General features: G+C 44.0%; 1 protein-coding gene across 6 annotated transcripts in view; it reads right to left on the bottom strand.

The window, feature by feature from the left end:
• The window catches only part of scospondin (subcommissural organ spondin), a 75337-nt gene that overhangs the window by 32409 nt on the left and 18873 nt on the right, over positions 1-24055 (bottom strand). For 3 of the 6 annotated variants that reach the window (XM_034572710.1, XM_034572708.1, XM_034572714.1), the window contains exons 38-93: positions 23844-23981; positions 23525-23707; positions 23279-23429; positions 22280-22439; positions 22045-22093; positions 21521-21625; positions 21286-21413; positions 20878-20998; positions 20648-20775; positions 20409-20550; positions 20154-20324; positions 19865-20042; positions 19653-19728; positions 19216-19237; positions 18914-19034; positions 18547-18760; positions 18302-18443; positions 18040-18216; positions 17653-17841; positions 17380-17490; positions 17136-17291; positions 15800-15958; positions 15544-15708; positions 15263-15454; positions 14973-15095; positions 14353-14482; positions 13605-13730; positions 13214-13305; positions 12446-12643; positions 12167-12337; positions 11731-11986; positions 11565-11611; positions 11252-11422; positions 10918-11052; positions 10271-10407; positions 10093-10187; positions 9936-9985; positions 9339-9509; positions 8752-8922; positions 8583-8662; positions 8291-8460; positions 7758-7804; positions 7329-7529; positions 6870-7040; positions 6170-6370; positions 5910-6009; positions 5547-5767; positions 5159-5311; positions 4292-4458; positions 4038-4183; positions 3574-3794; positions 3383-3418; positions 3087-3251; positions 1629-1841; positions 579-746; positions 185-319 (exon numbers count right to left, since the gene is read on the bottom strand). In XM_034572710.1, coding sequence (XP_034428601.1) covers positions 185-319; positions 579-746; positions 1629-1841; positions 3087-3251; positions 3383-3418; positions 3574-3794; positions 4038-4183; positions 4292-4458; positions 5159-5311; positions 5547-5767; positions 5910-6009; positions 6170-6370; positions 6870-7040; positions 7329-7529; positions 7758-7804; positions 8291-8460; positions 8583-8662; positions 8752-8922; positions 9339-9509; positions 9936-9985; positions 10093-10187; positions 10271-10407; positions 10918-11052; positions 11252-11422; positions 11565-11611; positions 11731-11986; positions 12167-12337; positions 12446-12643; positions 13214-13305; positions 13605-13730; positions 14353-14482; positions 14973-15095; positions 15263-15454; positions 15544-15708; positions 15800-15958; positions 17136-17291; positions 17380-17490; positions 17653-17841; positions 18040-18216; positions 18302-18443; positions 18547-18760; positions 18914-19034; positions 19216-19237; positions 19653-19728; positions 19865-20042; positions 20154-20324; positions 20409-20550; positions 20648-20775; positions 20878-20998; positions 21286-21413; positions 21521-21625; positions 22045-22093; positions 22280-22439; positions 23279-23429; positions 23525-23707; positions 23844-23981 — 8046 coding nt within the window. The remainder of the gene's footprint in view (positions 1-184; positions 320-578; positions 747-1628; positions 1842-3086; positions 3252-3382; positions 3419-3573; positions 3795-4037; positions 4184-4291; positions 4459-5158; positions 5312-5546; positions 5768-5909; positions 6010-6169; positions 6371-6869; positions 7041-7328; positions 7530-7757; positions 7805-8290; positions 8461-8582; positions 8663-8751; positions 8923-9338; positions 9510-9935; positions 9986-10092; positions 10188-10270; positions 10408-10917; positions 11053-11251; positions 11423-11564; positions 11612-11730; positions 11987-12166; positions 12338-12445; positions 12644-13213; positions 13306-13604; positions 13731-14352; positions 14483-14972; positions 15096-15262; positions 15455-15543; positions 15709-15799; positions 15959-17135; positions 17292-17379; positions 17491-17652; positions 17842-18039; positions 18217-18301; positions 18444-18546; positions 18761-18913; positions 19035-19215; positions 19238-19652; positions 19729-19864; positions 20043-20153; positions 20325-20408; positions 20551-20647; positions 20776-20877; positions 20999-21285; positions 21414-21520; positions 21626-22044; positions 22094-22279; positions 22440-23278; positions 23430-23524; positions 23708-23843; positions 23982-24055) is intronic. The other 3 variants (XM_034572712.1, XM_034572713.1, XM_034572711.1) reach the window with 3 other exon arrangements.

Below are 24055 nucleotides of genomic sequence, written 5' to 3' on the forward strand. Positions count from 1 at the left end.
TTTTCCAACCAGTTTTGGGACAGAACTCACCTGTTTAGCCAAAAGCTCAAATACACATACAGATAAATGGTGCTTATCTGTTCAGTGGCAGCAGGCCCAGGACCTTGAGGGAGCAGTCTCTCAGGTGCTCAGACAAACACTCACAGTGGCTTATCTATTAATTAAAAGAGAGCCGTCTTCGTACCTTCAGGGCAGCGACAGCCGGGCTGACAGTCGGTGTTTCCCTGGCACTCGATGCCCTGCTGGAGGTCCGAGCAGCGCTGTGGACACTGGTTGGCACACAACACGGACTCCTGGCCCGGCGGGCAATCTTTCTCATCTGATAGCACACAAACAGAAGGTCACGATTTATTGTATTTTTATTTTACCCCATGATGGCACAGGGCTTTTCTTCACATAACACACCCCACCAAGAATTCTGACAACAGGCTGTGCTGACTTTTCACCTTTTACCTGAGAAAACAGCCACATGCTGAATGTACTAGTATTCACCAATGCACGGGATGGACGAGCCCTGAGGTCATAGTATCGAGAAAGTCTAACTCAACAAGTGTGTGGGAATAGTTGAGGTTTCTCACCACAGGGTTTGGTGTTGCAGGGTTTCACCTGGTTCTTCTCTCCTACACACTTTTTCCCCCCGTTCTTGGGTGGCGGGCTGGAGCAGGAGCGAGTGCGTATGGAGCGTCCACCACCGCAGCGCTTATCACAGCGGGACCAGGGGCTCCAGCGGGACCAGCCTCCATCCACTGCAATGTCCAGACACAGACACAACCATGACAAACACACACCACTGAATCCCAGCCTCAGTGAGAACCCTCTATCTCTGTCTGTTAGTAAGCAGGATTATGCAAATACCACTCGACAGATTACCACAAGACTTGGTGGAAGGTTGCGGTGCGGATCAAGAAAGAACCCATTAAATCTTGGTGTGGATCCGGATCAGGGGGAACTTTCACCTTCTTTCAAATTGCCAGGCGTTTTTGACATCTTCCTTGATTTCTCAGAGAACAACTCATCGTTCTTGATGAAAACAATCTGGCATCTTTAGGGGACTGAGATCTATGAATGTGATTTAGTGCCAATCAAAATAATGGATGTAATGAATTTAAATGTGGTTTCATAAGGAGACAGTTGGGTCTGTCTCTGAGTGCCCTTGTAGTTTTTTATGTTTCATTTAAAAGATTTAGAGAGGTCCCAAATTGGAATCTAAAAAAATGTGATACGTCAGAATAAAATGTATTGAATATTTGGTCTTTGTTCAAGCATCTGATGACCCCTAAGAAATATGTACCTCCAGGTTAGAAACTACTGACATCGACAGACCAAATACTCTAAATGGATTTGCACGGTTCATACCTCTGAGTTGTGTTTCTTCAGTTTCCTGGGAGCCATTAGTTCCCATCATTTCACAGGCATGAACATAATTTCCATTATCGCTGTTCTTAATGTTATTTAATTTCATTGTAATGCAGATGCTTTGAATTGTCTGCCCTCCATTAGCACAAAGCAGGAATGGAAGGAACATCCTATCTTAAGTAGTTTAAAGTCTGACTTTCATATCATGCTGAGATAAAGGAAAGGAACTGATGATCACAACTTGACTCTACAAGCAGCTGAGGTTGGCTGACCTCTGCAGGGCCGGATGTTACAGAAGCGCTGCTCCCGGTTCCCTGAGAGGATGTCTTCGCACCACGAGCCGTTGGGCCCGGGGCTGAAGAAGGTTCGGATCCTCCCTTGCTGACCCACTCCGCACGATCGCGAACACTGGCCCCACTCCCCCCACTCTGTCCAGGAGCAGTTCCTCCTCGCACAGTCGGCTCCGACACATACATCACCTCCATCTGGGAAAATATCAAACAAGACTTGATTGTGTTATCGCTGGCATGTCATCTCCTTTCAAATTTGAGTTACTGTTAAGTGTGTGTGCAGTATTTATATTGTATTATAAACCTACACTGTCCCTTGTTTTCACCTCTGTCTACTTATTGCTATCTTGCCTAGCCACACACACACACACACACACACACACACTGTATCATATTTTACAGAATAGTGTTTCTCTTTTGTACTTATTCATCCCTCTAATTGAGAGTAAATTCTTCTGGTTGGATTTAAATAAATTAGCTCTTATACACACATAAAACTAAACTGCAGTCCCAAACACAGTTGGTAAAAAACACCGTTTGCTCGTATTAATCTCTGAAGTCCGATCAGAAAATAAAACAAATCCTCGACAAAACCTCTGCTGTTGCCTGTGAGATAAGCGCGGTGGAAATTATAAACCCAGCCCCTCACAAACAAAGTCCCAAAGAACAAATCCACAGATGAAATAAAAAACGGTTTGTGAAGAAATGTTACAGTGAGTGAATGCAGCTCATTACTTCCAAAACAAGCTTTCTCTCTCACACACACAAACACAGGCTCTACAACTATGAATAATTCATCCTCTCTTGTCTGATGTATTCAGCTGAATGGAAAAGTTTTGCAGGATTTATTTTCTTTTGGACTAAATGTGCACCCTGATACTTGCATTAACAATCTGGAGATGCCTGATGGAGCTGCTGGAGTAGTTTGCAGTTGGACAATGGTTCCGTTGTGTCCAATCTACCAGTTACGGTACTTCATTTGAACCTGTGACCTGCTATTTGTGATACCTCTTTTGTACCAAAATTAGCGAGTATACTCAGGTTTTTAAACGCGAGTAGAGGAGTTTTCCTCTCTGTTTATTTTTTTCCCGGTGGGTGTCACGTTTCCATTACTGCCGGTCAGAGCCGAAGCTGATTACAACCATCGTCTGCCGCAGAGTCATTTGACCCGGGAGTGGATACTGATTCAATCCATTCCTAATGCAGACAAAAGCTTTTTGGACTCATGTATATTCCTTCCAGGCTCCAACTAATTCGCGTATACTCACAATTTACTTGCCGTTATTGGAAATATATTTGTAAAAGACACCAAGACAAAATCAACAAGGATCAGTTTACAGTGTGAGGAAGCTGGTTGGTGAGATTCCCATTTACTGTTGACAGGTTAGGAGGAGAGATTTGGTATCGATCTTAGAGGCTGACAGGAGGGAAGTGATATACCTTGACACTGGGGCAGGTTACAGGCTTTCTCTTGGTGAGAGCTTCCAGAGCAGGGAGGTTTTACACATTGTCGATGACGGGACTTCATGGCCGGCCTGACAGCATCAGTGCAGGTCTTAGTGCAGGGACTCCACAATGACCAGGGAGAGAAGCCAGCGTCCTCATCTGCAGAAGGTGGACGAGGAACGAACAGGAAAAGTGGAAAGGACATTCAAACAAAACAAAAAAATAAATAAATAAAATGACTCCAGATTAGTATAACATGGTAATAAGTGTTGTATTAAAGGATCATTTACCTGGTAAAACTGGTTCTTCTGTCGGACCAATAATTACTGCAAAAAAAGGGAAAAAATTTTTAGCAGTTTAAGCTCCACTATTTAATATAAAAAAGTGCTTGGAATTTAAGAAGACATAAATTCAGTGTATTCATTCTCTCAGAATCACAGCCCCAATCTCCCTCTCTGTCTGCCTAATCTACCCTCTGTACCTGGGCAGTCAGGGGCCTGGCAGTAAGTGGTTTCCTGGCGTGGACCCTGACACGCTCTCCCTCCGCGGGCTGGTGCGGGCTGAGTGCAGCCCTTGGAGCGCGTTTTCAGGCCCAGACCTCCACAGGAGAGCGAGCAGGGGCTCCAGGGGCCCCAGGGTGACAAGCCACCATCGACCGGGCAGTGCTCCAAGGAACAGTTCCACCTGCCGTGTTCACAGCCGCTGCAGGGAACAGGAGGGAAGAAGGATTAGGTTGTGTTGTGGTTTGAAGGGTTTGTTGACAGCAGTTTATGAGGAGAGGAAGGCCACTGCCCAAACGCTCGATGAGGATTTAAGGCAATTTTGCAACTACATACAAAAGAACAGTGTAACCATTTAAAGTAAATGGTAGTGGGTATTCTGGGAAATAAAAGACTGTAGGAAATGTATGTATGGCTGCAAATAACCCCACGATCCTCAGCGCACCATGTGCTGCAGTCGTGAACCAGTGTGTCTCCAGGCTGAAGCTCCATTCCCTCCGAGATGTTGTAGAGGAGCAGGGATGAGACCGGTGTGATGGAGACACTCTGTAAGGACGCCAAGAACTCTCTGTCCACCAGACACGGACACTCCTGAAACATAGATGTATGTTAAATACAACTCTCTGATCTCTTCATCTGAAGAACATTATCCAGATTCAACTACCATCAATCTATCTAGTGCTTAGATGATAAAACCACCTGCAGACAGACTCCGTGGTGCTGGTACGTGAGCACAGGGCAGTGACATCCTTCCTCGCAGCCGTCTGAGTAGCAGCCCTCTCTGCCGCTGATCTGAGCGCAGCTGAACGGACAGCCTTCACCTCGTTCACACTCCCTGTACAGCCGGCCTGGAGGGCAGCCCACCTCTGCACATCATCATAAACATACAGTGATTACCGATGGAATATATTCAAACAAGAGCCTGTCTGCAAACAAGAGCTTTTCTACGAGAGTAGGGAACCTTACAATTAAAATGCCTGTGATGCCATAGCTACAATTATTGATTTGAAAATGTTGAAAGGCCTCGCAGCAAAACACATTTCAGAATTCCTCAGTAATTGTATGTAAAGATCTGCAGTTGCTGGTCACTCCCAGTTTGTGACAAAGGGAGATCGAGCTGTTGCAATTACAGCCCCAGCATTTTGGAAAACTAAACTCAGACACCCTACCTCTCTAATGTCTTTTTAATCTTTAGTCTCTAAACCCTTTCTCTTTCTAAAAGCTTTTGGTTTGATTTGCATTTATTTTTACTGTTTATATTTACTTTTCTCTTAATCATTTTACTGCTTTATCTCTTATGTGCAAATGTCCTTTTAGTCAACTGGCTCTTTTTTTATATTTTGATTGACTTCTTATTGTTAATCATTTGTTACATTGCTATGAAAAGTGCTACATAAATATAGATTATATTCTGTCTGTTGGCCCTGTGATAAGCTGGCGATCTGTCCAGAGTGTACCCCGCTTCTCGACCTAATTCAGCTGGAATTGGCTCCAACTCTGTGTCCCTCAAAGGATAAGCGGTATAGATAATGAATGGATTATATAAAACAGGAACCAGGGACTCACCGAGGCAGACCTGCGTATTGCACGTCTTGCTCTGGCGCCTGAGGCCGCTGCAGGGAGGAGAGCTGCAGAGACGAGAGCGGGACTGTTGCCCTCCACCACAGCTGACCGAGCACGCAGACCAGTTGGACCAGGGCAGCCACGGGCCCACAGTATCTGGAGGAGATGTGAAAGAGGAGACTGCATTAAGAAAGAATGTGAAATGTGTTGATTTCATCCAAACACTGAACAACACATCATTTATGTGTCACCGTATTGTTTGATATTTGCAACATTGTGCATTTCACTATATAAATATCAGTACGAGGGATGGAATCTATTTTTGTTTCAAAGGGTAATGTGAGATATCAACTCATCAGGTTTTAAGTTGGATATGTTCAGACAGCACTACCTGTACACAGGTGCATGTTGCAGTCTTTCTGCTGCTCAGCGGCTCCCAGGCAGCCTCTCCCACCGCTCTGAGGAGACGGATTATCACACTGGCGTCCCCTGAACGTCACTCCTCCTCCGCAGGGCAGCGAACACTCAGTCCAGGCTCCCCATTGGCTCCAGCCACCATCAACATTGCAACCTGGGACTGACTGACACCGCAGAACTCCAGCCTCGCATGAACTGAGACGAACGGAGAAAGACGACAAAATGCAAAAATGAAGGAAAATAAAGATATTGAAATTTTACTTTCAGAAAAAAGATCCAACTAAATAGCATATAAACTTTATTAAAAGAATCAAAGTGTTGTAGAGTTTTTTTTTACCAGTTTTTGCAGTCAGTGATGATGCTGTCTCCTGGATTCGCAAACTGCCAATCAGATCCTCCAGGCCATACCCATGATGCATTGCTGGAATCTAGGCCTCCTGAACATAGAGAAAACCAGAGACAAAAAGCACACAACTCAATAACCAGAGACCAAACAGTTATTCATTATACTAATCACTGCTTAGTCCAACACACTGTAAAAATACCACATTACCACTTCCAGTAGTATTTTTCAAGTAAACAGTGTGCAGATCTCACCTGTGGCAGAACTGTTATGGTATTTGCAGCGGCACTCGTCCCTGGCCACACACACTCCATCCTGCAGAACCATGTCCACTGGACAACCACAAGTCCGGCTGCACTCAGGGGAGTCCAAGCACACGGTGTCACCATGGAGATCAGAACAGGAGCGAGGGCAGGGCTTCCCACAAGGCCATTCTTCCTGGCCTCCACCACAGTCTTCAGAGGATAGGAGAAATTACAAATAATGCGTGGAGGGTAACATAGTGAAAGTAATTTGTAACCCTCCAAGGACTGAGTTCAACCACAGGTCATCAGATGGACAGAGGCGAGGGTCAGGCTTATGAACTGAGGGGCTACTGGAAAATAAAAGCTGGAATGAAAAACCAGGAAGCTTCTAGACTGATAGATGTGGAAAGGACATAGAGGATTCAATCAAAAAAGAGAGTAGATTAATCCTTTCAGACATCCAGGGCCTTTGGCTCTCTTTGATATTCAACTCTTTCCACTCTCTCCAGGATTCAGGATTCAGCAGCAGATAAAATAATGGATCACCCCCCTGTTTCTGATAAGGCCTCTCTTAAGTTTTTATTCCACCTGTCTAGAGCAAACGTTTCAGTCTTCATTTCCTCATGTTATCCTCATTTTACTGTCATAACTAACTGAGTGCTTCTCTGGATACATCCACAATGAATACAGACTTCTTTAATGTACTTACCTGAGCAGATGGTAATGTTGTCATGGCAACCACGTTTCTGTCTGCTCTCTCCAAGGCAGGGCAGCCCACCAAACCTGGCGGGGGGGCTGTTGCATTCCCTGGTGCGGGCGGACGATCCGGCACACGCGTCACAGTCCGACCATTCCGACCAGGGACTCCATGAACCGTGGACTAGAGAGAGTGAGAAAAAGAAACACAGAAAGTGATGAGGATTGTGAGAGCTGGGAACATGTATAAATATACATGTATTCACACAAGTATACTTCCTATTCATTTTAATGGGGGTTTTAAACCTTTGGAGAAAACGAAAACAAAAACAACAATGAAAAACATAAAGAATAGAGGAAAAACTTTTATCTAAAAGAACGAGTCACTAAGAAATTATCTGTATTATTTGACCAAAATCTTCATGTACTAATAGTAGTTCTATATAAATGTCACTGAGTGGTGGCATCCTACCTGGACAGAAGGTGATGACAGGACAGGGCTGTCTCTGGATTTGAACTCCGACCCCGTTGTGTGTCTCCTGTTCTCCTGTGCAGGCCGCCCCTCCACCCTTGGGCTCAGGACAGCCACAGCTCCTGTAGCGGGACACCGACTCCGCCCCACAGGTCCTGGTGCAAGGAGTCCACTCTGACCACTCGCACCACTCACCTGGCACTGAAACCACAAATCTACATTTACAGCCTGAACATACAATCGTCCCATGAAGATTTATACATTAATCACGAAAGGGAAACTTAAGACTGAATGATTGCATTCAAACTTAAAAAAAATAAACAAATAAAAACTGCACACCAGCCAATAGAAATATGTTGAAAGTTATTCATCAATCATGAATAGCTTCCCAACACACACACAGAGAGACTTACAGCAGGTCCAACTCACCTGGACAGGTGTAACTCGTGCAGTTGAACCTCCCACCCTCACAGGTACTGAAACACAGGAAATGCAACATAATGACATTTCAGTCAGACAACTCACGTTCAAATGTTTACTGCAACAGTAGAACATGTTAGTGTTTGGTATCTAGGCTCTGACTTCATCACTCCCCCAGATATGATTACATAGATATGATGGGAGTGATGAGAAAAAAAGATATAACCCCCCCCATCGGCGCCTACAGGTGGATGCTGGGGTGTTGGAGGGGCTGAAGCAATTGGCAGCAATACTGAGCGGGGCAAGCAAAGGGAAGGATGGGAAATTTCCTCAGCTTAAATAGACCGCCTAATAAGGAGGTTGTGTATTATAGATGATTGTGGAGAGTGAGGTATGTCACATGATTGGAGCAGTGCAGCCGGAGTTGGCTGCCTGAACAAGTTCGCAAGCGTCGCTCCATTCATGCAATCTTTCCTGAGTGTTTCTCTGTAAAATTTACATGCGTTTACAATATGTGATCTTTGCATGTATATTATTCTGACCAGTTGTTACATCCATCATGGGCTGTAGTGGTCTCTCCTGGCTCCAGCCACTGCCCGGTGCCGAGGTCCAGGCAGGGACAGTCTTCTCTCTCTACACAGACTGTCCCATTCGCAGACAGGACCTTTCCCCCTGTACAGTAACAACCTGGCTCACATCGCCACTCACAGTGCTGAGGGACAGGAGGAGAAGCACTTAAACATAATCAGATTCTACTATTTCTATATATAAAGCATGACTTCATCTTAAACCTGTGATAATGAAGACAGGGGTCATGTTTGGTGCGGTACTCACTGCCAGGTCCTCACAGGAGCGAGGGCAGGAGGGACCACAGCTACTGAACACTGTGCCTGGGACCTGAGAACATGGAGCAACTGCAAACACACACACTCACATTGTTATAACTGTAGAAAAACACAAAATGAACACAAAGACAACACATATTTACAATCTGTACTCATACCTGGACAATGGTCAGTGTTACAAGCTCTGACCTCTGTTCCCAGACCCTCACAGTAATTCCCCTCCCCCTCTGGGCTGGGACTGTCACACTCTCTCCTCCGGCTCTGGATTCCCCCACCGCAGGACTTGGTACAATCCGTCCAGTTACTCCAATGACCCCATCCTCCGTCACCTGGAAAGAGACAACACATCATCGGGGAAAAAAATCAAAACAGCTTAAAAGTAAATGAAGATTAGTCAACTGCATATATCATTTCAAGTGAAAAGAAATGTAGTAACATCAGGGATTTTAACTGATCAATTACAAGTCATATATTTGCTTATACTATAAAACAAGAGTTTTTATTCTTATGTATATTTTGTATTGTATTAGTGTCAACATGTATTTGTTCTTCTTTTCTTACACTTAAATATGTTTCACACCTTAAATGTAGACCAAAGTCTGAAATGTCAACTTGACATGGATGTGGTCTGAACTCACTAGTCTGATAGTCTGGATGTGCATTGTGCATCCACCCACATGTAATGCTAGCATCTTTAAATACCAATAAACACAGATCAATGTTCATTAAGGTGAAATAAACTCACGGTCACATGGGCTGTTGATGCAGACTTGGTCCTCTCTGTGAGGTCCCAGACATGGCAAGCCGCTGCCAGAGTGCTGGGGACTAGAGCAGAACCTGTACCGAGACTGGAGCCCTGCACCACATGACACTGAACACTGACCCCAGGGAGTCCAGATGGACCACTGGCCATCAACTGCAGAGAGAGACAGAGAGAGACAGAGAGACAGAGAGACAGACACAGAGAGACAGACAGACAGACAGACAGACAGAGAGACAGACAGAGAGAGACAGACAGACAGACAGACAGACAGACAGACAGAGAGACAGAGAGAGAGATGAGCAAAAATAGAAAGAAAGAAGAACACGAGGTAGAATGTAAGATGACAGGAGGAAAGAAATTATTGTTACTCATTTTACTTTTTCATGCATCATCACAACAGCTTTACTGTCAATTATAGTTCATCAAGCTTGAAATGTTAAATCTTAGAGATGCAATATATTACTGGAGGCAGAATTTAGATTAGATTACTGACATGAAAACACTGTAAAAAACTGAAGTAATTACACCATGAAATGAGAAGAAATACAAGACAAAGCACATTAAAGAGTTTTTGCCAACCGTTGCATCTGTCTTGAGAGCAGTTCACCAGCCTCCCTGCTTCACATGTACTGAAACATAACAGTTAAATTAGAAATACATGTTATATGCTGATGAACAGCAACACAACAGCAACACACTGTGTGTTGAGTTGAATTCATAATTCAGTTTGAATTACCAGTTGTTGCAGTCAGTGGGGACAATGTCTCCTGGTTTGTACTGCTCCTCGTCCATGTCACAGCGACAGTCGGACTCTTGCACACACACACCGTCCTGGGAATATCAGGGATCATGAACAATAATAGTGTGATTTCTGTGTCTGTGACTCTACATTTGTGTTTAGCTAGACCACCCACCTGCTGGACAGTTGCTGGTGGACACTGGCAGCCTGGTGTGCAGTTCCTGCTGAGGTCCATTGCAAGGTCTGTACACGACACTGCCCCCTTCACGCACTGCTTCCACTCCTGGCCGGGGGGACACACTCGGCCGTCACCTGACACAGCAAGCGAGTGCAAGCAGAGATCATAAAAAAATGTGTAAAATAGATTTATCAACAGAGGACCTGTTTTATAATTTGTGCTTTTAATGCGTTACCATATTTTAATGATTTGTTTGCTTGCGATCTGTACTTTTATTTATGCTTCTTTTATTTCTGTAATGCAAATTGAATGACCTTTGTGTTTGATAACCAGTATTTTGCCTTAATCAGATATGTGCGTACTTCTGCTTATCTACAACTCATCTGCATTTTGCTTTTCTCATGAAAATTGATGGAATAAAAACACTGCAATTTGTTTTTGCTCTTCCCTGCTGCACTGAGCCTTGACTTTCTGTGACCCAGTTTGAGCTCATAACATTATTTACTTTCCTGGCTCCTTGATGTTTTCTTCTGCTACAAAACCACCACCTTCTTTCATTCATATGAGAAGTATAAAACACATCCTGCCGTGTTCTTGGAAACACAGTAGTAGGCTAGTGTTTGAGTGTGAAGTTGTTGCTGTACCACAGGGCTGCAGATTACAGGCGCTGAACTGCTGAGCGGTGCCGTGGATTCGAATCGGCCCGCGGGTTCGAGTCCTGTACCCTCCTCCACATGATACTGAGCACTTTGACCATGCGCTCCATGGCTCCTTCACACCTGAGAAACAACACAACTGGATTAACGTTTGTTTTGTTTTTTAAACATTAAAAAATGTATACAGGAATAAAATGAAGACAGCACACTTCTAAAAGTTCCGCTTTTAGTAGCAAGAACTTTGCTCAAATTCTTGTCCTTCTATGTTAAAGTTTGTACATTTTAAAATGTGAAAGAAAACACACAAAGTAAGTTTACAAACCAAAGCAGGGTTCAATGCTGCAGGTGTCAATCCCAACTCTGTGTCCTTCGCAAGGACGACCCCCGAACGCCGGAGGAGGATTGGTCCCTGACCGATACCTCCTTCTCACACCAACATCACATGTTCGACTGCAGGTGCTCCACTGGGTCCAGCTGCTCCAGCCACAGTCCACTGAGAAACACACACACGTATATACACAGGTTTCAAAAAGAAAAAAGATGTGTAGACAGTGAGGAACATGGAGGGATAGAGAGTGAAAGGTAGGGATGAGAAATGTACATTCAAAACTTAAATTTGACAGTAAAGCACTAACCAGAGCAGGGAGCTGATCCACACTCCATTTCTCCATTAATGCAGGTACTTTTAGAGACACAAGAAAAAGTGCATGTTTTACAACAGCAGCTGCGTTTCAGGATGTTTAGACTCAATTAGTTCTAGTCAATGAGTAATCAGGGGCAACATTTTTGTCATCCCAGTACCAGTTATTGCAGACATCGACGGGCAGGACGATGCCGGCTGGATGCGTCTCTCCTTGATGGTAACACGGGCACTGGGCCAGGGGCACACAGCTGCCGTTCAGCAGGTAGAAGCCCGGGGCACAGTAGCAGCCGTCATAACAGGCAGTGGCACATTGCACCTCAGCGGAGGTCATGTCCAAACATACCCGCGGACACGCACCACCGTGAGCGTGACACTCAGCTGCCGTCATGAACACCATGCCCTCTGGACACACACCTGAGAGGAGGAGGAATAAGAAAACAAAAAGCGGAAATTTAACTTGTCTACCAAATAACTGGAACATATGAAAAATTCTAAAAAGCGCAATTATCAGTATATTTATCTTTATAAAGTCATGTCATTCCCACATATCACTCTGTGGGCCTCCATATCAGAGCAGAGTACAGGATGGAGCACCTGAGCAGGGGTGGGAGTTGCAGTCTCTTGTCTGGATGTGAGGCCCCTGGCAGCTGCTGCCCCCATGCTGTGGTGAGGGTGAACTGCAGAGTCGCTCTCTTGTTTGAACACCGGAGTCGCACTCCGATGTGCACTGAGACCACGGTGACCATACTGACCAGCCGCCATTCACTAGAACCATAAAACTTAAATCAGCTTCTATCTTACAGGGGGTTTTTATCAGAAAAAGAAAAACATTGTATGTGGGTCGAAAATGAACTAAGGAAATATGTGTCTCACCTGGACAGTGCACTGTGTTGCAAGGCTCTTGCTCCTCGCTCTCCCCATCACAGCCAGAGCGAGTGGAGTTGAATGTAATGAGGGTGCTGTTGCAGCTGCGGAATCGTCGTCTGATTCCCACCTCATCTACCAGGTTGAAACACGTCTTACTACACTCTGACCAGCCGGTCCACTTACTCCAAACTCCGTCTGGTAGCACTGCACAAGAGAACAGCAGAAAACGTTGAAAATGTTCATATTAAAATTCTGCAGCACAGGGGGATCTCTTCTATTATCTTGTTTTATGTGACCTACTTACCTAAACCTTAAAATATTCAACTAAATAATATAAGACCTAAAAAAAAGCAATTGGTTTTCACATTGCTGTTATGCAAAAAAGATATTTTAATGTGTAAACGGTTACCAAAATAGTTGCTGAATCTTTATTTTTTAATCATTGTGGTATAATTGCAGCACTACTTTATGGAAATTGTTGCTCATAGAAAGGTACTTCACTTATAAAAAAGTCTACTACAAATGTTATTAAAAATTAAATATGACTGGGTTTCATTTATTATATACATAAATTTTTGTGCAAGTTTTTTGTTCCCATACACAGTGTGTGTTTGATAAACATAATGGTACGAATGAGAAAAGCCTTGAAAAACGTCTGTGTCAAAGAAATCCCTGATCTAGGTTTAACCTGTCTTGGAAAAACTCAAATCAAAACATTGAGTGTGGCAGCATTAGTGTAACTGTTATGTGTGGATGGAGTTTGGGTAGTTCTACCAGGGAGGCAGGGGCTGGAACAGCTGCGGGCCTCAGAGGAGTCTCCTGGACAGGGCCGGACTCTGACTGCTCCTGGAGGGTTCACCGGGGACCTGAGGAGACAGGCAGGGCATGAGAACAAACCCAGATTTAACCTGCTGTGTGTGAGCAGTGAAAATAAAACAAGACTTTGAAAACATCAAACAGAATATATAATGTGAGCAGATAGGAAAAAAACTATGTGAGTGGAATTAGAATGCGCAAAAGACAGCAAACTGAAGAAACAAGTACAGAATAATTCATTAAATTCAATATAAAAACATTTGTGTTGTGAAAATGGGTTTAACTGTTTAACTTCCATCCACCAAAGATGTAAGTTGCTTCACAGTTGTGTTGAATTGAACAGGTTCACCTGTAGCGCTGCTGAAGGCCCAGACCACAGGCGACATCACATGGTGACCATGACGACCAGGCGGACCAGTGACAGCTCGCCACACAGCTGGAGGTGTCGCAGGTGACTTGTCCTTCCTTGCAAACACTGGTGAGACATTATTTTCTTAATTAGAAAAATCAATAGCAAAGCTTCAGGCTGTATCCCACACACAATGCTGCACAGAATTCATATTAACAACTATTTCAATATGAAGAATAATGATTATTTTCATACAAGAACATCAGGAGACTTTATGACATGAACTAGAATTACCACACTGTGGTTGTGTGCCTCAGCCAACCAGTACAGTTTGTACAGATTTCTACATACTACACCAAAATCTAATCATATCAAATTAAATATACTTTATTGTCCCCATTGTTCCTCTTTGAGTCCAAGTTCAAGTTTGTACTAAATCTGGTGACATTCCTTGGGCTGAACTTCAGATATATCATGTTCAAGAAAAACATAAACATATTTTGTGAGACCACTGTGACCTTGACCTTTGACCTTTGACCACCATCCTTGCCTGAATATTTGTACCAAATTTGAGGCAATTCCCTCGAGGCATTCTTGAGTATCGTGTTCACGGTAATGGGACGGATGGACAACTCAGAAACATAATGCCTCCGGCCACTGGCTGTCACTGGCAATTCAATCATGTTAAAAAAGAAAATCCTTCTTAAAAAACAAAAAGAAACAAAAAGAATATGTCTGTGTCTCTCACCATGTCGTACACTGGTCCTTACTGACTGTCTGTCCTGGCTGCAGTGTTTGGCCGTCCCAGTGACACACACATCGGCTGGCATTTACGCATCGCCCCTCCTGAAGGAACAGACCACTGGGACAGCGACACCCTGAAGAAAGACAGAATTATATTATTGTGACTATGATATTATAATTTGTCCTTTGACTTAATGACTATATCAGTGATTGAGCCTGTGTGACATAGGAATCAGTGTTTCAGTGTGTTCACTTTGTCACTTTTAAAGAGGTTTTGCATTGTGATCCAAATAATAATAACACGCTGTGTGAAATCGCAGACCCACTGAATCACAGTCAGAAATCAATTAACACGCAAGGGACCATAGACAATTTATTTTGGCTTTGTTTCCAGAGCATTACTTCCTCATATTTCTCTCCTTAATGTAAGTGCAAAAGAAAAAGACCATTTTGTGTTTGCAGCAATATCCCAAATCAACTAAATACATGGTCATGAGCATAATTAAAGCTATACAGGCACATAAAAGAGGTATTATTATGTACTTGATGACCCAGTGTTGCCTATTCAACAGCAAAAACATTATAATCTAAAACTCCAGTACAGTAATATAAAGAGCATCCTACCCAGTATACATGCTGCAGTGCAGTTGTTGGTCAGGCTGAGGTGTGAGCAGGTAGGAGGACAATCCTCAACTCGTCCAGCCTGGCAGTCGGCCTCAGTCACCAGCACCATGCCATTGACACAACCTGAACAAACCAGTAAGTCTGTGAGTCTGTGCTTACCCACAACTGAGGTGTGACACCGACAGTTTTCAGATTTCATTTTGCAGCAATGACATACACAAGGTAATAATACAATAAAACATTCAGGAAGGGAGTACTGAACTCCAGAATGCAGTGTTTGACAGAGTCACCTGTCTGTGTGCCGGTGTCTTTGGTGCAGGCCTGGCTGTTGCAGCTCTGGCTCTGCAGGGTCATGCCCTCACAGTCTCGCCCACCGTTCTTAGGAGGGGGAGCGGAGCAGGTTCGGTTCCTGCGACGGACTCCACCTCCGCACTGAGCGTCACACTCCGACCACTCTGTCCACTCGGACCAATGACCATCGACTACAAGAGGACACAGGAGAGCATGAGATTGACATAACCACTACTTGTGAAAGATGCCCTGTACTCGGCATCAGGTTCAAAGAACAGACCTGGACATGCTTGAGGGAAGCATGCTCGACTGTCGAACTGGTCTCCACCGCAGGCCCCTCCAGGCAGAGCCTCCCTCAGTATGTCCCTCTGCCGAAACAAGGAGCCCAGACCACAGGACACGCTACAGGCGCTCCAGGCTGTCCACAGGGACATGATGCAGTCCACTAGAGGAGAGGAAGAGGGTTGTAAAAAATATAATATGAATATTTTCCTGTAAAGTCTCGTCACCAATTCTGAGGTGGAATTGTAAGTTACCACAGTCTTTCTCATCCGACCCATCCACGCAGTCCTTCTGTAGGTCACACCTGCGGTCCAGGTGAACACACTCCCCACTGTCACAGGGGAATTGCTTGGGAGAACACGGACTGGGCACAAGGGGGCGTAGTGAAGTCACCACTGGTCTGGCTGTCATGCCTGAATCAGACATGAAAATACAATAATAAAACTATGTTCAACTTTAACATTTAAAAAAATCTAATTTTAGATGTCTTTATTATAATACACACAATAATGTGCAAAGCTTTTAGGGACATTTTAGGATTTTTTTTATTCCAATCCATCTCACAATACCAACAGGGAGTCATCCGATTGGTTTCCAACTGATTCTGCTGCATGACATCGACCCAAAACCCATCCTGAGTCACAATGAACAACCTGTAGCTGCTTTCAGACCTGCACTGAACTCTGAATAATCTCCTGAAATGATCCTGAGGGCCTCTATGTGAGAACACCAAAGTCTGAGTCAGTTGCTGCAGAGTTGTGAGAATACAGCAGGATTATGTTTGGAGAATTCAACGCAAGTGAGTGGGAGGCTGGGTTCCTTGAAGGCATTACTAATATGCAACAAACACAAAACTGGAAGAAACTAAAAGAATACAAATATCTCAGGGTGAAAAAGAGAAGCCAGACACGAAGAGGACGCAGAGATTTCATCTTGGAAAGCAATGAGATTCGAGAGTCTCTGATGATGAGGGCCAACATCGGTGTTGATATGCTGTAAACAGAAACATGTGAATTCTGGAGAGGAATTTATACGATATGTCCTGCCTCCTTCATGCTCTACTCAGGTGCCACCCCGCAACTTTTCCTTATGTTGTGAACACATCTGACAATATCCTGCTGCGTTCAGCGACAAGAAGAACAGGAAGTCCTGCAGCAGATGGTCTTGGCCTCCACAGGAAACTGATCTCAAACTCCTCAATCCACCAGAACAACTGTGGCAAGTTCTTCAAGATGTTTAGAGCAACCCATTTATCACCTACATTGAAATACTGAGCCCAAGTGTACTGAAGAGAATTCTTTTTTTTTTTTAAAGGCAACATGTATTCACTATTACTCACTATCATATTACTTTGATTTAGATTTATACTGTTTAATGCGCTTTGTATGAAATAAATTGCTTTTTGAAATATCCTCACTTTACTTTTAATGCCTAAAACATTGACACAGTTCCGATTAATGCCACTATGGTATTGTCAATACCGACTTTTCCACATTCACAGAGTTTTAAATTAATCTAATCTAAATTCATATTTATATTAATCCAACTCCTTTCCTCTGTCCTGCCCTCTGACATGGTGTTGATGCTTACCGCAGCGTTCTTCATCTGACCCGTCCAAACAGTCCCGTCGGCCATCACACACCTGCGCAGAGTCCACGCAGCCAAATGATCGGCACGCAAACTGGCCCTCCACACAAAGCACTCTGGGTAGGCCCCCATCATCGGGCGCCGTGGTGATCCACGGTGCTGTAAATACAAAATAGCGGCAGGTATAAATGTCTACTCCGTGCAGTGGAGGGTATCGATCCATCTGTCCAGTGTAAGGCTCACGTACCTTTTGTGGTTTGTAGACCAGGCCTTCCAGAGCTAGGAGATGTAGTGAGGTGCAGTCCAGGCTGACCTGTGGTGACCCCTGGGTAGATGGAAGGTTTGGTGGTCCAGTGGCCTGATCATTTAGTACAAGAAAAAACAGTGAACTGCAACCAGACACAGCGTAAAGCTTAATAAACTGAGCAAAATATTTGAACCTTGTAGTAAAAGTATTTAAAACTCATTCTGAAAAGTGAAACTTTTAAATCCAACAACAACAAGTTAAATTCAGTTGTACTTGGAAGTGTGGTGTTGTGAAGTCCAGGTTGACCCGTGACCCCTGATGTAGCCACACCGGGAATGCCACCTTGTGACCCGGTGGTGTGGAGGCCTGGGGCACCAGTAGTAGTGTCGCCATGGAAACCTGGTCTCCCTGCAGAGCTGGTCTGGTTCTGCAGCCCTGGTGGGCCTCTGGTTGGAGCTGTACCTGTAGATGAGGATGAGGTGAAAGATACACACACACATAGAGATATAAATGGCGGACATGATTTATATTTACATGCCTATCTGGCAAATGTCAATTGTTACAAACGCTGGATTCGATAAGGACACTAGAAATTAGTATGAGTGGTATGAATAGCAAGAAGAAGAATGAAAATATGACCCAGTGTCCATGGGCTCCTACCACAGTTGATCTCGTCAGAATGGTCCTTGCAGTCTGGTCGTCCATCACAAAGCACGGACACAGACACACACTGCTCAGTGTGCTGGCACGCAAACTGGCCTGGCTTACAGCGCTGTACTGTCACTTTTCCACCACCAGGGGGAGATGAGGTCACGCTGCTGGGGGTCACCAGCTCTTCTACAACACGCAGGAGGAAGAGTTGATTCATATAATCAATAGTTAGACATAATCTTAAACTTTCGTACTCGGTTGAATCCTTCACCTCCTCTGCACCCCAGGATCTCAACACGCATGTAGAAGGTGTGTCTAAACTCCACTGGGATGATGCGCAGGTAGCGAGCTCTGACCAGCCGATCGAGCCAGCGCGTCACAGCGGTCCTGCCCACCATCCGCACCTCAAACACCTTAACCACAAATAAGAATAATGTTTTTTGTTCTTTTCTTCTGAAGGAACATGTTTACTGTATGTGGATATATGCTAATACAGTTAAAAATGACTGTAGGTACCTTGGAAGGGCCACCAGGTTTTCCATCTTCAGTGTAATCTGAGAAGAGGCTGCTGTGCAGCGCGAAGGCCAGGCGGTATTTAGAGAGGTAACCCATCATGCGTTCACTGCCCTGCGTCACCACCCCTGATAACCACATGGGCTCCAGGAAGTCCACCTGGAAATATGGCTGAGCATCTCTGGGTAAGGGACTCCATCCAGGCTCCATCACCTGGCTACACAGAAGAGGATATGGTTTACATTTTCCCTGTTTGCCTTAGATTCTCATTTTCAAAGAATGAACAAATACATTCAAGGGCATGCAGAAAACCACATTCAGTGTTCAGGTTGTTTCAGGTCAATGGCCACACATCGACCGGACCACCTACACGTTGGGGACGATGTTTAGTCGTCCAGCGTCAGCAGGGTTGTTCTCACGATGTGAGGATGAGGTCAACTGTCCATATCGAATCTTCCCATCCTCCAGTCCGAGGGGGGAGGAGCAGATGCCTGCAGGACAAAATTAATTTTAATCCAGCAGAACCAGTTTGGTAAACTAAATACTTCAAATACAAGATATTAAAGCCTTTGGTCTAAAAACAATTTTTATAAAGATTAAACAGATGTGTCTGTTCTCAAAACACTTTTTTTTTACAAATAATGAATCAATCTAACTGCGTTCAACACTCACCACGATATCCTGGGACACCAACCTGTAAATAAATTTGAAAATAAATTAAATACATACCTACACCTTCAGTATGCCATCACCTGTAATCTTTGGGATTTTTATTGATTGGTCTTGTATTCTTCCTGAGACAAGTGATAATTAATGTACATTTCAGCTGTAGGATGTTTATATTACAATTTTATGCAATTAATACCATTTTAATAAAGAAGAAAAATAGATTTAAACAAATCAGGCCACAGCTGTGTTTTCTGTGTCATTGCTGTTCATGTATTTGAAGCTATCAATTTTTTATTAACTCTTTGACTTGTGTTTCATGACTTGTATAATATTTGGCAATTCATAGTTTTTAGTTCACATTAAATGAATAAGTTAATTAAATTCCATTCAAACTGGTGACTGGTAAATATAGATTTTGAAGGAGCCACTGTCTCACTTACAGCTGATGTTACTGCAGGATGAGTGACAGCAGCCATGGACGGAGTCCTGAGAGGAGCCGGGGTGGGAGTGTGTGGTCTGTAGAGTAAAGAGAGTCAATACAACACAATGAATAAAAGACCTGGATAAACACGGAGAAGAGGAAATGGATTTGAAAACAGGAGAATGTTTCACTAATTTCAGAGTTTTAATGCTACAGTTAATATGACTCTACCTGTCTGACTGGGTTGTGTTGCCCTGGGGGTGGCAGCCAGTTTCATCCTCTCCTTTGGGACAGTGGAATTTACCATCACATCTTTTCCCTGCCTCAATGCAGCCCCCTGGTGGGGGACAAGAGAACTGACCAGCAGGGCAGCTGCGAGGACTGGTGGCTGTAGTAGAGGGCTGAGTGCCTGCAGGTGGGGAGTAGAAAATGTACAATGGATGTAAATCTACTGAGCTAAATTAAGTAAGAATGCAAGAACAATAACTAGATGAGGTGTGTTTTCGGTTGGGAAACTCACCACAGTACATCTCATCTGATCCATCACCACAGTCATTGACTCCATCACAGACAACTCCCAGTGGACCTGCTGGTACACAGCGGCCATTTTTACATTGAAACTCTTTCACTCTGCAACCGCCCGCTGGGGAGACTGGCGAGGGAGGGGTGGAGGTAGTCGACCAGCGATAACCTTAATGGCGGGAGAGGAAAGCGATTTAAAAGTGGATCTGTGCACAAACTGACAAACAAAGTGGCACTCAAACAATCTACCAACCATCACCACAGCCCATAATCTCAAGTCGAAGGTAGATGCCATTCTGAAAATCATGTGGCAGCAGGCGGACAAACTGAGCGGACACCATCCGGTCCAGTCTGCTCTCAGCCACTCCTCGGTCATCATGGTTACCAAGAAAAACCTGCAGGGAGGAAAGTTACACTTTAACCTCAAAATCTGAAGAAGCAATACTAAATAAGTGGCCTTTAAAGCTGCCTGCACTTGGCTTGATGTCTGACCTTGGCTCTGGGCCGTGCATCAGTGACGAGCTCTTTGTAAGTGTACCACTGTCTGCCGTCCTGGCTGAACTGCAGGTAGAAGCTGGAAACAAAGGTGCCAAACACACCGCCACCCTGTGTCAACACACCTGTGGAAGGGTAGAAAGCATTTTATTTGTTTCACTGATACACTTACACACAGCACACTAAACCGGTACTTCATTATGTAGTTGAGGTGCCTGCATGTTTACCAGTGATGTTATAAGGTTTCAGCAGGTCTATCTGCAGGTAGGGGCTTTGTGTGGCGCTACTGTGTCCGGTGGGGCTCCGCTGTGGAAGGTCCTTATATTCCTCAGGTTCTGGACTCCAGCCCTGCAGATACAGGGTTTACAGAACACAGCTGATGTTCATGCTGCTCAGTATTACACCGATAAACTACAGTCATGCAAGCAGGCAAGTGAGGCTGCAGTTAATGTTATCTTCAGCATGCAAACATGTTCACAGAGGCAGTGCCGATATGCAGATATTCATTTTGAATCTCAGTTCATGGCACGCTGAGATTTTTGCTATTTGATACTAAACACAATGCTGTGGCTGATAGAAATGTATCACAGGTAATTATTGTAATAATTTTGTATTATAAACCGGATCTGTTTTACCTGGAGGTCTGTATGGGGGTCCCACCCATGCAGGCGGGCGGCCTCAGGTGGGTGACCACTCTGCTGTGAAGAGGCCCTGAAACTTGAGCCTGGCAGAGTCTGGACACCCAGAGGAGCCCAACACTGATCTGAACAGAGAGTCCACGGAAATTACAATCAGTGGGAATCAGTCAAACGCTCTTCATCTACCTGTCAAACTACACAAACATCTGATGACCATGAGAAACACACTCACCTCCAGGAGGGAGTGGATATGTGGGGACCAGGGGTGTAGTACCCTCTGCTGGTTTGGAGGTCACAGTGTCAGGGGTCTCTGTCACAAGAATGGTGTCGTTTCCTCCTACATGCACAGATGTTAAAGGATAGACAGATAAATGTCAGAGAACAATGTTATTTATTTATCGCAGTTTTTTCACAACGAATAAATGATTGTATATTTGTAGTGCAACAATTTAGCTGTTAAAGTTACAAAGGAGCAGGATCTATGCAGCTTTCATTTTACTTGCACTCTTTAATCTCATTTTTCAGCTTTCTACATTTTGTAATGCATCTTTAGTCTTATATAGAACTTAAAGCAGGTCACTTTTCCATTTTTTTTCAACATTTTCTTAAGCATTTACAGTAAATTGTCTTTTAACATTGGTTTGTCTGATCAGAAAAAGAAAAATGTTGAGCCTCATCATCATCACGGGAAATGATTTTATTTCACAGGAAGATATTTCATCCTCAGATGATTCAGAAGAAGAGTCAGGACTCTACCTTGGCAGTGACAACACCTGTCTCCCTCTCTAGGCACCAGACTTTGACCCTGCACAGACAGAGAAACTTTCAACATCAAACTCATGTGTTAAAGTTTTCAGGGCAAGTAAAGCAAGGACAGAGACCATTGGACTTTTAACATGAGATAAGATTGAAACACAGATTAATTTAAGCCTAGACAGTGATATACTCAAATGAAAAGACAAATATGCAAAGGTTGTAGTTTCTCTCTTGCCTGTGGGCATCCAGTGACGGCGTATGGACAATAGGGGGAGCACTGCACTGTCAGGTTGGGCAGACAGTGGCATAACTGGCAGGGGTCTGATCTCCATCTGTCTCCCACAGCATGGGCCTGACGCTGGTACTCACACTCATCACAGGGGTCTGTCTGACACCTACATACACACACAGACATGTATGTTGGAACTGGTAAAGCATGTACTGAACTCTCATAGGAACTAAGACAAGTGCAGTAGTTGTGTTTTTAATAGGAACCTAGCAGAGGTGTTGCTGTAAACTTAAGGAATATGATCTCCAGTAACTGAAAAATATGGTTTTAAATAATTTGGGTTCAATACATTTTAGTCTCGCAGATCAGTAATTACAAATGCGTACAGAATTGATAAGATTTCATGTAGAGGGCATGGATGATATTAGTATAATCTTTTTAATCTATTTCTTGTATTCATTTCAAATGTTGTACGGCGGAAATTTAACGCTACGGTTACAAAAGGTCAAAATCAATAAGGTTCACCTTCTGTGCACCACAAATATTCACACAAGACTTAAATTCAATTTGAGAAATTTTAGATATCGTTCAAAAAATATGCATTTGTTTTTAGGGTAATGACAGATGGCGGTTCAAGTACAGAAGGCTAAGAATCCTTTAGATACATTCAGGAAATTTATATGATAATTACAATTCATTCCAATTAAAATGTGTCATCATCCTGTCACTAACAGAAAGATTGGATGAGTCACTGAAATATTTGCATTCATGCTTTGCATACTTTGTAAATCATAAACATCCACAACAGATTGGAAATACTCGCATTACTTTGTTAGTGAAGGCTAAAGTTTGACTAGACCGATGTGAAAGTTGGAAGGTCATAGGGGTCGTCTATAGAAATAACCCTGCAGGACTATCAATATCTATGAGTAGAAGTGTAATGGTGTGGAGTACTGCAGTAGAAAAATAAGTCGTTCACAGGTCCATCAGCAGAGAACAACCTACCGACGAGCTTTCCTGTAAATTCCTCTGCACGTTCGACCATCTCCGTACTTGGTGGGATTATTTGGGCTGCGGAAAGACCACTGGACACTCTGGACACCGCAGGGGCCCAAACAATCTCCCCACTCAGACCAAGATGACCAGCCACAATGAACTACAGGGAAACAAATATACCCGCTTTGTAGGCCAAAAAATCGACAAGGAATTTGATATTGATCTGACTCAACTTTGAGTTTTTAACTGACTCACCTGCACAGTCTGTGTTGGGCTGACATCTCTGAGGCCTTCCTCTCTCGCAAACGCAAATTTCACAGTCCACTTTCATCTGCTGGCCCGGCCAGTAGCGCACACCGGCCGCCTCACATGCACACTCCTCTGGTAACACACACTGTTGGATATGGCTCATCACCTGGCCCTCTGGACACCAGCAGCCTGAAGGCAGAAACATACAAGTTAGACTAGAGGACGTGAGGGACAGAAATCTCTCACTGTCATTTCATCTATTCTAAAAATGGCAAGAAACTACAAATCATCACAGAGAAGATATTCTAGATTCCCTCTGGCTGACCTGAAAAGCAGGGTGCAGTGGGATCACAGGACGTCCCACTCGAGATGTGGGCGCAGGAGACTGGACAGGGAGCACAGCTGTGTCTCACCAGCCCAGTGGGACAACTGGTGTTGGCACATCCATCGTCAGGACAAGGCTCTGGATTGGAACAGGAAGGAAATAGAGAAAACTCCTCTTATTACCTTTCTTAGTATTCCTTCTTTGATTAAATA

The sequence above is a fragment of the Hippoglossus hippoglossus genome, chromosome 20, assembly GCF_009819705.1.
Source record: "Hippoglossus hippoglossus isolate fHipHip1 chromosome 20, fHipHip1.pri, whole genome shotgun sequence".
Lineage (NCBI taxonomy): Eukaryota > Metazoa > Chordata > Actinopteri > Pleuronectiformes > Pleuronectidae > Hippoglossus > Hippoglossus hippoglossus.